The 15,040-nt window shown below is 40.6% G+C and overlaps 2 protein-coding genes across 2 annotated transcripts in view; one reads left to right on the forward strand and one right to left on the reverse strand.

Moving 5' to 3' along the window:
- Positions 1–370: 370 nt before the first annotated feature.
- On the forward strand, positions 371–5,593 carry LOC129238691 (pancreatic triacylglycerol lipase-like). Its single transcript, XM_054873808.1, has 5 exons — positions 371–509; positions 604–766; positions 849–1,291; positions 1,361–1,561; positions 5,268–5,593. The coding sequence occupies exons 1-5, from the start codon at positions 371–373 to the stop codon at positions 5,486–5,488; spliced, it is 1,167 nt and encodes a 388-aa protein (XP_054729783.1). The 3' UTR covers positions 5,489–5,593.
- A 4,901-nt stretch (positions 5,594–10,494) lies between these two features.
- LOC129238953 (putative uncharacterized protein DDB_G0271606) overlaps positions 10,495–15,040 on the reverse strand; it is a 29,476-nt gene continuing 24,930 nt past the window's right edge. Inside the window, exons 2-3 of the mRNA XM_054874201.1 lie at positions 10,911–11,684; positions 10,495–10,828 (exon numbers count right to left, since the gene is read on the reverse strand). Of these exons, the coding sequence (XP_054730176.1) occupies positions 10,953–11,684 (732 nt within the window). The 3' untranslated portion in view covers positions 10,495–10,828; positions 10,911–10,952. The remainder of the gene's footprint in view (positions 10,829–10,910; positions 11,685–15,040) is intronic.

Here is a 15,040-nt window from a genome sequence, read left to right on the forward strand (position 1 = left end):
ATGATAAGTTTTGTTGATTACAAGAAAAAGCAATGACATTGCCGTTGTAAGGCATGTTGACAAGCAGGAACACACCCACTTAAGTTAACAAAGAGCACCGACGTACATTAAACAACATCTACCTGTAAGTTGTTACTTACGTCTTCCCCTAACTTCAAACATGTCTACATAAATACTTATGTGCCTGACACATGCCCATGAAACGCTTAAGGCAACCATTCAATCACATCTCACACCCGAAATCAGTTGTTGGACTTCAGTGGAAGCGCTGCCACAGGCGCACGCATTTCCTGCTGATTGGCTTAAGGCGCTCAGCGATCTCTTGTAAATACAGACAGGAAAGACGTTAGTTTTTGCTCCACTTGTGGCAATGTCCAATTCGGTGGCTTGCATCTGCAACATCGTACATCCGTGTCGTAACGAAATCGCCGGCACATTCGTTTTGTTCCAATGGATTATAACGGGCATTGCGGCAATCGTGAAGGTTATACGTCCAGTTTGGCTGCTATGTACGTAAATAGATAAATGTGAACTCATACAAATATGCATATAACTGTTAAAATACTGTTTAAAAATCTATAATCTCTCCACCCCCGCGCACAGTTGGTGTACGTTCGCATGTGCCGCTGAGAGATGAGGATTACAATAAAACCTGGTTGTACATGGCGAATGGCAATGGTGAGACCGAATTGGCCTATCTCCTAGAACCACCGCCGGCGATCGAACGCAATATGCCGATGTTTGTGCAATTCGAATACTACGGCGGGTGAGTTGTGCACACAAGCACAGAAAAAAAAAAAATTATTGCCAACAAAAAAAAAATAAAATCGATTTATCTTTTAAACCAGTGCTCATACGCTTACACCCTTTATCAGCAACATCTCAATTGAACCGTTCGCAACTACAGTCGTTCGCCATCGACACGCCTCCGAGGAATGGGGCGAGCTGCTGGCGCAATTCAAGCCCGAGTTGGATACGAAAATGTTGGTGCACGGTTGGAAGTCGAGCAGTCAGAGTCGTTCAATACAATCGATACGCGAAGCCTACACGAAGCATCGCAATGTGAATGTGTTTGCCGTAAATTGGCGCGAGCAAGCGGATAGCATTTATTACTTGAAGCCGGCGCGTTATGCCATCCATGTGGGACGCGCTTTGTCGCGCTTGATTGACTTGCTGGTGGAGGAGCACTACGCGGATCCGCAGCGCATACATTTGATCGGCCACAGTCTGGGTGCGCATATTATGGGTTACGCCGGCTCGTATGCTAGGCACAGAGTGGGACGTATCACAGGTGTGTGTTTTTGTTCTTTCTGTGTCGCTTTTTTTCACTTTTTTTACATCTCCAATATTTCTATCGCAGGCCTCGATCCAGCTCGTCCCGCCTTTGAAGACTGCATTGGCCCTGAGAATCATTTGGATGCAACTGACGCAGAGTTCGTCGATGTTATACACAGTTGTGCTGGTGTTTTGGGATTCAAAAAACCCATTGGTTCGGTGGATTTCTATCCAAATGGCGGACGTGCTCCACAACCGGGCTGCAGTGAGCTGGCAAAGATTTTTAGTGAGTAGAATGTGAAAGATCGAAATTTTGCTAGTAGGGTTCGGATGCGTGAAGCTGCATTTTTATACGCATCCATTCCGCTAACTGATAGGCACTCAGCGTGTGGCTTCTTGTTGACTTTGTGTGAATTCTGGGTTTTTTTGGAGCCATAATCAAGCTCATCTTATTACACCATACTACAAAATTTAATTTTTTTTGGCATACTTGAGGAAATCGATATACGCATGAAGCTAGAAAATCTGCCTTTACAGTTTTTTCACAAAACGTTATTATTATTTTTTTTAATATCTGTAAGTTTCAATAAGTGAGGTGATTTAAAAAAAATCCTATAATTATAAAATTATACAAAGTATGGAACTATGGATATCAAATGAAAGTTGACAGAGCACGCAGAACAAAAAAAAAATTAAATTATAAAGCACCCTGATATTTATAGGGAAGTCCCTTAATCCCTATATATCCTTGTCCTAGACGGCCAGACACTGAGAGTTCAGGATTGAACCCAGAATTCTTAGGCTTTATTTGTGATGTACGATACGTGATTTTTCCAGATCAAAGTTTTACCAAGGATTACTCCCTGATATTTCATGTCCCCCGATGGAGTTAAGACGCCGTCCCCTAGTTTAAGGATCCCTCGGCTTAAATTCCTTCTTCGGGTGAAGGTTTGTTTTGTTCGGAGTTATCGAAAGTCCTTTCTCCCGATACCAGTTTTGCGTAATTTCGAGAGCTAATTGCATGCGATCAGTTGTAGTAAAGTCAAATTTGCCTTTAACCATGATGACTAGATCGTCAGCAAAGCCCCAAACTTCGTATTCCGAGATCATCGAGAGCCTGTAAGAGCTCGTCAATAATAAATAACCAAAGCCGCGGTGATAAAACACCTCCTTGGGGGCATCCTTTGATTGATCTAACACATAATCTTTTTGGCCAGTTTCAAAGATTGTCATTCTATTCCTCAACATATCGCGAACCCACGTTACGATTAGTCCCTCTATTTCCTTCCTAACCATACCTTCCTCAATAGAGCTAAAAAAACATTCTCGAATGCCCCCGTAATGTCAAGCGATGTACAGACAAGCGTCTCTAATAGATTGCTTAATTATTTTTTCCACAGCTTTGAGCAAGAAAGAAATTAAGCTTATGGGTCGAAAGGCTTTTAGCGTCTGGTCCGCCTTTTGCCTGCTTTCTGAATGAAAGCTACCCCGCCTTTACTGCAATTTTTAGGCACTATGCCTAAATACAGGCTTATCCTGAAAATATTTGTCAAAACCAGTGCTAATATCATACATTCACGCCGTGCTGTTGTAGACACGACTATATGTATATTATCAGCACCTGGTGATTTAAATGGACTGAAGGTGGAGATCGCCCATTTAGTTTTGTTCACTGTAAAGATTTTACGGCCACAGAGAGAGTTTTCTGCTGATGTTCCCAGTGTCTTCACTGTTCTCACCCACACTGACACAGTCCGGAAAGTGAGTGTCCAGCAAAAGCTGTCCCATTTCCTCCAAATTCTCCGTAAAACTTTCGTTAGCTTTCTTGAGAGTAGAAAGGCCATTTGAGTGATCTTTGCTGGGTGGCTTTTGAAGTCTAGTAGCCGCTGTTAAACAGTGACAGCTGCGCATGTCACAGAGAATGTGAAGAACCCGATACCCCAATCGTTGCCGACGGAATTGTCGTTCGCTACCCGACCATGACGAGGTGAGAATAGCAATAACTCGGCTAAAGAACAACAAAGGTAAGGTGCATGCATCAGCTTCTATGCAAAATATGGTCGGATGAAAGGATGCCTGCCGATTGGAATTTAAGTGTGCTCTGCACAATCCATAAGAAGGGCGATCCTGCAATCTGTGCCAATCACCGCGGGATTAGTCTTCTAAATATAGCCTATAAGATTCCAGTGAGCGTATTGTGTGAAAGGCTGAAACAGTCAATCAACTGATTGGATCTTATCAGTGTGGCTTTAGACCTGGAAAGTATACCATCGACCAAATATTCACAATATGCCAAATCTTGCAAAAAACCCATGAAAGGAGAATCGACTTCCACCATCTTTTCGTCGATTTCAAAGCTCCATTCGACAGTACGAAAAGGAGTTGCCTACGAGTTTATGCCGCGATGTCTGAATTTGGTATCTCCGCAAAATTGATACGGCTATGCAAGATGGCGTTGCTCAACACCAGCAGCGCCGTCAGAATTGGGAAGGACCTCTCCGAGCCCTTTGATACCAAACGAAGTTTTCACGCTGTCGCGTGACTTCTTTAACCTGATGTTGGAGAGCATCGTACGAGCCGCAGAACTTAATCGCTCAGGCACAATTTTTTATAAGAGCGTACAATTGCTGGCGCATGCCGATGATATTGACATCATCGGCCTTAACAACCCCGCTGTTAGTTCTGCCTTCTTCAAACTGGATAAAGAGGCAAAGCGAATGGGTGTGGTGGTGAACGAGGGCAAAACGAGGTACCTCCTGTATTCAAACAAACAGTCGGCGCACTCGCGTATCGGCACCCACGTCACTGTAGACAGTTGTAATTTTGAGGTTGTAACAGACTTCGTTTTATTTTTCCAACGAGAATTTAAATTATTTGTTTTAAATTTATTAAATTAAAATCAAATTATTTTAACAATTTTTTTTAAGTGGAATATTTTTAATTTTTTTATAAATATTTTTCCAACATAAATTAAACATTTTTTTTAACAAATTTAAACTTTTCGGAACAAAAATTAAAGTTTTTGCATAAAATTAATACTTTTTAATTTTTTAAGTATATTTCGTCTTAAAACATAAAAACAGTTTTTTAATATAAAATAAATTTTAAAAAGAACTTTTTTAATTGTTTTATGAATATTTTTCCAACAAAAATTAAAATTCTTTTGAAAAAATAAATTTGTTTAAACAATTTTTTTTAATTGGAATATTTTTAAATTTTTCTTAATATTTTTCCAACATAAATTAATTAACTTTTACATATACAAATTCAAATTTTCCTGAAAAAAATCAATTTGTTTTTGAAAAAAATTAAATTTATTAAATTTGTTTAAGTGTGTATTAACCAAAAAAAAGAAAAGAAATTATATATATATTTTTTTAAGAATAAAAAAAAATATTTTGTTTAAAACAATTTTTTTATATTGTATAAAATAAATTTTGCTTTTAATTAGAATTTTTAAAATTTTTTTCTGAATATTTTTTAAACAAAATTTAAAGTTATTTAAAAAAATTGAAATGTTGTGAAAAAACTCATACTTTTAAATTTTTGTAAGTAAGTTTCATCCTAAAAAATAAAAAAATTATGTTTTCTTAATTAAAAAAAAAAATAAATAAAAAATACTTTAATATAAAATAAATTTTGCTTTTAATAAGAACTTTTTTATTTTTTTTCTGAATATTTTTCCTACAAAAATTAAAATTATTTTGATAAAATTTAAATGTTTTGAAGAAACTCGTAGTTTTCAAATTTTTTTAAGAATTATGTAAATAAAATCAATATTCGTTTATTGACAACCAGCACCTGGTATTAGCTAGTAAAAATGAAATAACTGAATTTTTTATTCTTAACAATTCTTAGCCAGTGTTTAGAAGCGTTTTCTACAATTGCGCCTAGTGACATTTGCCAATTTAATATGAATAATTTTATTAAAATAAAAACACACACTTTTAAAGCTCTCTCTAAATTTATTGCTGTACTTTCCTCCTTTAAAGCCGGCTGCAGTCACGGCCGCTCCTATGAATATTTTGCCGAGTCCATCAACAGTGACAAGGGTTTCCATGCCAGCGCTTGTAATTCCATGGACGATGTGCGAGCGAAGAATTGTAGCGGCGAACGCATACTGATGGGCGATCCAGTTCCGTTCGATGCACGTGGCGTATATTTTGTGAAAACAGCGGATAAGCCGAGCTTTGCGTTGGGTGCAGAGGAGTAATGGGCGCACAGGGCTCGCATATGCGTAACTTGAACTGCTTTATACTGACACAAACACACACACATATATATATATTTATATACATATTTATGTAATATTTGTGTATGATGATTTTAAATAAAATATTGCCAACAAATGCATGCATGTAAAAATTGAGGAATTTTTTTTATTTTTGACAGTAAATGAAACACGTAAAATTCATCAAATTTTAATTGCTTTTCTTGGTTACTTATTTTGAAATACTACTCTTTATGGAACGCAACAAACAGTTTAAAAAGGCCGACTCTAGTACAATCATCCATTAAAATGAAAACTAACAAATGGGTTAAAAGAGATATCAAGACGAAAAACTTATTTGCTCGTCACGTCGAGTGTTCTGCTCCCACGGAAGCGAACCATCGCAAAGCACTGCTCAAAAAGTAAAAGGTACCCTAGAACACACGCACTACATGGATAAGAAGTTCTCGAAAAATGAGGTTAAAGAAGTGATAAAAAAACTTAAAAAAAGGCCCTGGATACGACTTTGTAATAGAAGAAATACGGAAAGAACTCCTAAAAGAAGGACTGCTTTTCCTTGCGTAAATATTCTACTTATTAATACATTACCTGGTTTTATTTCCTCTCAATGGAAAAAGCGCTGAACAAATCAATTCATATCGGCCCATCAGCCTATTGCCTCTAAAGTAATGGAATCCCTTTTCCTCGAAACAATAATGCCAATAATTGAAGAACGAAATATAATCCCAAATCACCAAATCGGTTTCAGAAAAAGACACAATACCACCGAATAAGCCCATAGACTCGTAAACAGAATACACAAAGCATTTGAACAAACAAAAAATATTGCATGGCGGCTTTTCTGGGTATATTTCAAGCCTTTGACCGCGTTTGACATGATGGCTTACTCTATGAAATAAAAGACACTCTACCAATAAATTAACACATATTTATTAACTCCTACCCCGAAAAAAAAAACTAAGATGAACTGTGGTGTGGGAGCTGGCTTCCATTCGGAGCCACTCAACCTATCTCAGTCAATTCGACTTCCTGACTATGCCAGCGAGTTCCAGGCAGAACTTTTAGCGATCAGAGAAGCATGGAGATCACTAAAACTCTACAAGGAAGTTGGTGCAAGGGTAGCGATCTTTTCAGACAGTCAAGCAGCTATAAAGGCCTTAGACTCCAACTCCATTTCATTCAAGCTAATCTTACAGTGTAGAGAGGAACTGGAATTACTTAGTCATTGGCTTGAAATCACTCTGATATGGGTCCCAGTCATACTAAGATAGGGCGTAATGAGATGGCAGATGAGCTAGCAAGAAAAGGTTCGGCACTAGATATAGCAGAGGAGGTGGCAGTATCCAGCCCACTCAACACATTAAAAGCTTCCATTGCTTCTTACTATCATGCTTTAGCCGAAAGAAGATGAAAGCAAACTACATGTATTACAACAAAAACACATGGCCATCGTACAAAATCCAAAGGATGAATGATCTGGTAGGATGTTCTCGGCCAAACATCTCACGCATCACTGCAACCCTTACAGGTTATTGGAAAGTAGGGGAATATGCAGCTAGACTCAACCTACCTTTCAATCGCATCTGCAGAAGCTGTCAAGCGGAAGAGGCGAAGGAAAGTCTTTTCCACTACTTATGTGAATGTCCAGGGCTAGCTGGGGCACGACTCCACTCCTTCGGTAAGCCTTTCTTGCAGCAAATTAATGAGATCGCAGACATCGAGAAAAATAATTTGCTGCTATATATATTTGGACCTCAATAAATGGATCACACTTCGAACAAAAAAAAAGACATCATCACACGAGGACAGTGGTAGTAAATCGGCGCTGGTCACTAATTAGGATTATTTCAGTGGAAATACTCAACCACTTCAACAACAACAACAACCTCGAAAAGCGATATTTCTTTGTCAGGCAAGGCGAAGAACAGTCTGAACTATGTAAAAGTTCAGATGGTGTACCGCAAGGCAGGGTTATGAACTCCATCTTATACTCGTTATACGCATACGATCTACCAGCTTCTGCAGAAACAATAGTTGGAACGTTCGCAGATTACACTGCCGTACTCACAATTGACTGCAACCTCATGTGGCCTCCCAAAAGCTACATAAAGGACTTGATAAAATAACTCATTGGTTGAAAGAGTAGCGCATCAGGCCGAACGAGACAAACTCTTCCCAAGTGACTTTTACACTAATTCGAAAAACTTGCCCACCCGTTAAGCTCAATAATATCATATAATCATCCCCCAACTAACGTCACTAACGTCGTCATCCTGATAGCAAACTGACTTGGATAACCCATATTTTCACCAAACGGAAGACTATAGGAATAAAATTCAGAAGCCTCTATTGGTTATTAAAGCGAAATTCCCATGTTTCTCTCGAAAGTAAGCTCTCATTTTACTCAGTTATCTTCAAAGCGATATGGACATATGGCATTCAACTTTGGGGCATTGCAGTTAAATTCAACAACGAAATAGATACTTCAAAAATTCCAATCAGAAGCCCTCAAAATGATCTCAAACGTACCCTGGTGAAAGAAAACTCATGGATCTTGCAAATAAATCGTCGTGATTTCAAACCACCCACAACAACTGGAGAAATAAAAAAATATGCCACATGACACAACACACGACTCCAACCACCCTCGTTACAGAAATAATTGTAAATCCCATAGTCTTCACCAGACTCAAGGTAAAATCAACAGAATACCTCACCTTCTTCTTCTTTCATAGCGTTACTACGCGAGGTGCATCAAAGCTTTGTTCAAAATGTTCTACCAAAGCGGTCTATCTTGAGCTGTTGCTTCGTAATTACGTATTCCCAGCTTCATCAGATCGTGTTCCACTGCGTCTATTCAACGGTTTCTCGGTCTGCCTTTGTTCTTCACGCCCATTAGCTTTCCTGTCAAGGATTTCTTCACGGTACAGGCGCTGGCATATGGATCACATGATCTAGCCATCTTATGCGCTGCGCTTTAATAAAACGAACAGATGTCTCGTTCTGAGTTAGATTGTTCAGTTCAGAGTTCAATCGAATTCTGTAAGTACCATCATCCATTCTTATTGGGAAATCTGTGCGCAGTCATCAACCTTAAGAGTCCATACCTCACAACCATACGTTAGGATTGGTCGTATAAGAAGGGGTCTTATACATAGTGAACTTTGTAGCTTTAGACAAAAGTCGCGCCTTGAATAAATTAAGGTGGGCATAATACGCTTTGTTTGCGGCGTTGATGCGATCTCTGACTGCGAAAGTTGAATCCCCGCTACATGTGAACGTAACTCCAAGGTACTTAAAATGCTGCACAGTTTCAAGAGTATAGACTCCTACATGGAAATTTTGCATCTGTGCAGGCCGCCTCGATTTTAACAGATATTTGGTTTTGCCATCGTTTACAAAAAGGCCAATACCGTTCGCAGTTGTGTTAATTTTTAAGAAAATTGCTTTTAAATCATTCCTATTTCTTGAGAGAATAGCGATGTCATCTGCGTAAGCACATATTTGGGTTGTTTTAGTTATCAAGGTACCACCTTTGTGGTACAACTTCAAATATATATATGAAAATGTGAAAAGCAGTTGGTTATAACCTCTGTTAGATATTTGATCGCGTTTCTGCTCCAATTATTAGTACGCGTCTGGATGCTTAATTCCAAGTACTTAGGGTACACACTAAAGTTCTTCAGCAGCATAAAAGGGCAATTTATATGTAAGTTCTTGAAGGCGGTACAAGGAATCAGAAGGTCACTTTATTCCATCTCCACCAATAATAAGTGGTTCTGAACTCACTTCACAGACGAGAGAGATGACCGGCGAAAATTTTAAATATCAGCCCAATCCGCCAAGCGGAAAAGACACAGAGGTAAGAAGTAGAAGACGATGGACTTTAGTTAAAATATAAAAAACCTCAAACCCCAAATCCTCCTAAAAACCTCAACCCTCAAATCTTCTTCTTGATTGGCGTTGTAACCGCTCACGCGATTTTGGTCGACTTTAACAAAGCGTTCCAGTCATTTCTTTTTCATGCTAAGACGCCAGTTGGAAACACTAAGTGAAGCCAAGCCCATCTCCGCCTGATCTTTCTGCTACCACCAGCTGGTACCACATCGAATACTTTCAGAGCCGAAGTGTTTGTATTCATTCGAACAACATGACCCAGTCAACGTAGCTGCTGGATCTTTATTCACAGCGCTGTGTCTATGTGGTCCTAAAGCTCATACAGCTCTTTGTTCCGTCGCCTGCGATACTCGTCGTCACCAGCGTGCAAAGGTCCAAAAAATCTTCCACAGAATCTTTCTCTCAAACACTCCAAGCGTCGCTTCATCGGCTGTGTTCGTCGTCCACACTTCTGCGTCATAAGTTAGGACGGGCATGATGAGAGTCTTGTAGAGTGTTAGTTTTGTTCGTCGAGAGAGGACTTTACTGCTCATTTGGCTACTTAGTCCAAAGTAGTACTCGTTGGCGAGCGAGATTCTCCGTTGGTTTCAAAGGCTGACATTGTTTTCGGCTTTAATGCTGGTTCTTAGCTAAACTAAGTATAGTACAACCTCGAAATCATAACTGCCAACAGTAACGTGGGTGCCGATATGCGCGTGCACCGACTGTTTGTTGATGTTCGTTTTGAGCTCGTTCACTACCAGACCCATTCGCTTTGTTTCTTTATTCAGCTTAGAAAAGGCAAAAGCTGGTTGTTAAAGCCGATTTTGTCAATATCATCGGCACACGCCAAAAATTGTACGCTATTAAAAAACATTGTGCCTGAGCAATTAAGTTCTGTGGCTCACACGATCTCTTCCAGCATAAGGTTAAAGAAGTCACACGACAGCGAGTCACCCTGTCCGAAACCTCGTTTGGTATGAAACAGCTCAATTGCGCGAACAAAATTAGGCAAGCGGCAGACTTGAAGACATTCCCAGCACACTTACAGATTCACAAACTCCCTTCTCACTTCATTTATTTGAATGTTCGTCCAAAGCAAAAATCACAAGTAGGTTTTTAAATTCATATGCATTTGTTACTTTATTAGAGGAATTTGTTCAACAGTCAAAGATTTTCCAATCGCACATTTAAATTTTTTTTACTAGCCGTATAATATAAATTAAAAAAGGTAACTTAAATTTAGATGACTGTTGCTATAAATACAAAATTGGTTCGAAAAAGTAATCGATTTTTTTTGGCGCCCCTCAAAGTCTCAAAGCATCGAAGAGCTTCGCAGCAATTTGCCGTGACAGCCACCCTTGAAGAAGATTAAATTTTTTGCCAAAAATTCGAGGAACATATTTACCTAAAAAGCTGAGCAGGCAATTCATGCCCTCGTTCGTCCTGTAACCGATTAGTGGAATTTTTTTTTAGTTTTATATTTTTCTATAAATATTTTATGTCCGCTCACAACTCACACACTCACATCAGTCCGTCACTGCGCAGCACAGCCGCTGGCGCGGCGACCTTAGAAATTATACTGCAGATTGCCGCTGGAGAATTTGACGTGCGACACTTTGTCCGACGGCGAATATTGCACGCCAAGCAATTTCTCGGTGGTGGTGGTGCCACTGCTGCCGATGGTGGACGGTATGGGCGTGGTGCTCAGACCGTTGTTGGCGGCGAGAGTGGCAGCAGTTGGCGCATTGCCAAATTGACGCTCAGCCTGTTGTTGTTGGCGCTGCATGTAGTTGGCATAGTCGGCAGTGGTGTAAATGGGGCTGGTCTGCTGATTGGCGCTAGCAGGGAATGCGGGCGCTGTTGGACGATTTTGGTTGTAGAGTTGGCGCAGCAGTTGTTGTTGGTATTCCTGTTGGCTCACATATTGTTGCTGTTGCTGCTGCTGTTGTTGCTGCAATTGTTGCTGCTGTTGCAGTTGTTGTTGTTGCTGCTGTTGCTGGTACGCCAGGTAAGCGGCTTGCAGTTGGTCCACTTGATTTGACTGCGCGGCCTTCGGCGCCGCGTAGCTCTGCGGCTGCTGTTGTTGCTGCAACAATTGTTGTTGCTCCAATTGCTCTTGCAATTGCTGCTGTTGTTGGATTTGTTGCAGCGTTTGCGCGTAATGCTGTTGAGCGACCTGCTGACCGGTGTAAGTGGGCGTTGACTGCGTTGAGTATTGCGGCGTGTAGGGGTACGACTGCTGTGGATATTGGAGCGCCTGTTGGTAGGGCGACTGGGTGCCAGCAGCGGCATTGGAGTACTGCAAAGAGAGATGGAACAAAAGAAAATCATTATAAAGTTGCGCTATTACAGCGGTGCGAAAGATTGAAGTGTGCGCGTATTTCATATAAATATTTAAAGTAAGGGTGTGTGTGTGTGTGGCCAAACACACTTTTCACAGTTTGGCTGGAAAGTTGGCGCTACTGGTCGCTCACCTCGGACATATGCATCTCTAGCGTTGGCAAAAGGAACTTTATTGTTGTTGTAGAAGAGCGTTTGTTTTTATTATTTTATTTTTTATCGTTTTTTTTCTATTTTCTATGAAACTTATGATTTTGCACACAGACCTTTTTAAGCGGCTTTTTATTTGTATTGAACATTTATTGAACGAAACAGAAATAGAAATAAAAAGCAAAGTAAAGTTTTCACTTTGTCTGTAAGACATTAAAGTTTTTGTGAGATTGTGTTTTTTGTTTTTCAAAATGTGAAAGTGTTTGTTTGACGTTAGCTGGAGCGAGCGCACGTGGCGCTTAAGGGTCATTTAAATTGATTTTATGTATTGGCATTGAACTGGGGAGGTCGTGGCACTTATTACAGTTCGACTATTGGCATATGCTTGCACATTAGGGTGTGCCTTAAAAAATCAAGTGAAGGATATGTTTCAGTCTCACCTCCTAAAACGATAAAACAACTCTCAAAGATAACTTTAACATTTAAATTTTGGGCTCGATAGGAGACGCTTAAGGCGGCGAAAGTTCAGATTTCTCTGTGGAGACTTGTAATGTACTTAATTTCGTTTTAATTGAATTTATTTTAAAACAATTATAAATATGTAAATCGCGGAGATTTTCTATTAATTTAAAAACGTATTGCTTTCTTCGGTTATTTTGGACGCCATCTTTTTGACAGCCCGCCAATTTGTAAATCAGCTGTTCATCAGCCCAGGGACAGGCACAAGGCGCGTTCATTAAAGGTGGCGGCACTAGACCAACACTCTTCTGTAGGTTTGATTGTCAAAGCAAAGTATTGAAAAACAAGAAAACAAATAATGAATTCGCCTTGCTTCATTCTAAGCTGACAGCCACATGGGCACGGCGAAAGAAAAAAAAAACATAACTCCGCTGATTTCCCAACATCAGATTTAATAGATTCGCCAGGGATTGGCATTGCTGTGAAGTACTCAAATAAGTTCCTGGGGGCGTTCTCATATAAAAGGAGAGAGTTTCGCATCTCGTAATGCATAGTTTTTTGATCAGTAAAGCAGTTACATTAAAATTTTGAAAACGGGTGAAATGCGGGTTTTGTTTAAGGTTTCGTTGTTGTTGTTTTGGTGGAGCATGCATCAGCTCATCTGCAAAATATGGCTAGCAGAAATCATGCCCGACGATTGGAATCTCAGTGTTCTTTGTCCTGTACTGCAGAAGGGTGACCCGACGATCTGCACACGGGGCAACAGTCTTCTAACCATCGGTTACAAGGTCTTGTCTAGCGTCCTATGTGGAAGACTTAAGCCGTTTGCCAACACACTGATCGGGCCTTATCAGTGCGTCTTCCGACGTGGTAAGTTCACCATCGACCAGATCTTCAAATAACGCCCAATCCTGGAAAAGACCCATAAAAAGCAAGTCGACACCCATCATCTCTTTGTCGACTATAAAGCTGCGTTCGATAGCCCGATAAAAGATTGCCTGTACGCCACCATATCTGAGTTCGGTATACCAGCGAAGCTCATACGGCTTTGCAGAATGACGTTAAGCAACACAACCAGCTCCGTCAAGGTAGGAAATAACCTCTCCGAGCCATTCAATACCGTTCAGGGCTTCAAACAAGGCGATCCACTGTCATCCAACCTCTTCAACTTCGTGATGGGAGGGGTACTCCGAAAAGCAGGTGTTCATCGCAATGGCACTATTTTCTACAAATTTGTCCAGCTCCTTGCATACGCCGATGCCATTGACATTATCAGTCGCTGTAAGCGAGATGTCACCACTGCGTTTTCTGCTATCGAGAAGGAATCATCACGAGAGGGTCTGGCGGTGAACGAGGGTAAAACGAAGTATATGCTGTCTACAACGCGGAACACACGGCGTGTAGGAATGCACGTTATTGCGGACAACTATACCTTCAAAGTTGTACCAGAATTTATTTATCTTGGCACCGCCGTTAACAGCAACAACGATATTAGCCTGGAGATCAAACGGAAAATCACTCTTGCTAATAGGTGTTACTATGGGCTAAGTAAGCAATTGAGTAGTCGAGTCCTCTCTCGCATGACCAAACTGACACTTTACAAGACGTTCATCATACCCGTGTTGCTTTATGGCGCAGAGGCATGGGTAGTGTCACAAAGTGATGCAGCCGCTCTTGGGATGTTCGAGAGAAAAGTTCTTCGTAAGATCTTCGGTCCTGTGCGCGTTGGCGAAGACTACCGTGCAAAAAGAACCACGAGCTGTATGAGCACTACGCCGACATTGACGTAGTTCAACGCATCGCCATCCAACGCCTGCGTTGGCTAGGGCATGTCGTGCGTATGGATGAAGAAGTTCCAGCAATGAAGGTGTTCGAGGGCGAAGTCCAAGGGAGCCGACGCAGAGGAAGACCTTTGCCCCGGTGGAAAAACCATGTGGAGGAAACCCTATGCTCGCTTGGGGTACAGAATTGGAGAAGGCGCGCGCGGAGCAGAGGCGCCTGGAGAGAGCTAGTGAGGTCGGCCGTAACTGGGTAACGGGTTGTTATGGCCACCTAAGTAAGTAATTAATTAACTGTTTACATTGTATTCCTAATTGTTAATAGCTACTCTTTCCTTGCACGAGAGCAAAGTGTAATGCAGAGGTGGCGATTATCCCTCCGCATGTATTTTGCTATCTACATGTAATGCGGCTATGGCGATGGCTTACTAAAGAGGGCAATGCAATGGAAAATAAGTGTATAGAAAGGGTGGAAAAACACGCGGGGTCGATTGGGCTGGGACTAATGGTGCATAACAAGTGGTTGAGGATTTGTCAGTTCATGATCGGTATCTGGCACTGGAGGTTTGTTACAGCCCACATTGTGCTTTTACCTACTAATAAATGCTTATTTTTTTATTTTATTTTATTTTTCCTTTTTCTCTTACTATTTTGTTTTTTTTTTTTCATTTTCTATTTTCCTTTCAATGACTAATTTTTGATATCCATTTAAGGTGTACATTTCATTGAAGCTTTGTGTCCTTTCTTTATATTTTTGCAGCGCAGAAACTTTTCTTTCCAGGGCAAAAAAGAGATGTAAGCTGGCACCACGCCAGGCTAAGCCTTATCTTCCAATGTGACCGTTTTCGAAACGGGCGCCAAATACTGGAGGCGCTACTTGGACTCCCATTACAGGTGAACAATCTAATACCGGCCATGTGTGCATCAA

The sequence above is a fragment of the Anastrepha obliqua genome, chromosome 2, assembly GCF_027943255.1.
Source record: "Anastrepha obliqua isolate idAnaObli1 chromosome 2, idAnaObli1_1.0, whole genome shotgun sequence".
NCBI classification, from domain to species: Eukaryota; Metazoa; Arthropoda; class Insecta; order Diptera; family Tephritidae; genus Anastrepha; species Anastrepha obliqua.

Excerpts from the sequence above, each read along its gene's own strand:
- LOC129238691 (XM_054873808.1), top strand. The coding sequence starts at position 371 with ATGTCCAATTCGGTGGCTTGCATCTGCAACATCGTACATCCGTGTCGT. Across the intron at positions 510-603 it reads ACGTCCAGTTTGGCTGCTAT|TTGGTGTACGTTCGCATGTG; the intron begins GTACGTAAATAG and ends CCCCGCGCACAG. Across the intron at positions 767-848 it reads CAATTCGAATACTACGGCGG|TGCTCATACGCTTACACCCT; the intron begins GTGAGTTGTGCA and ends CTTTTAAACCAG.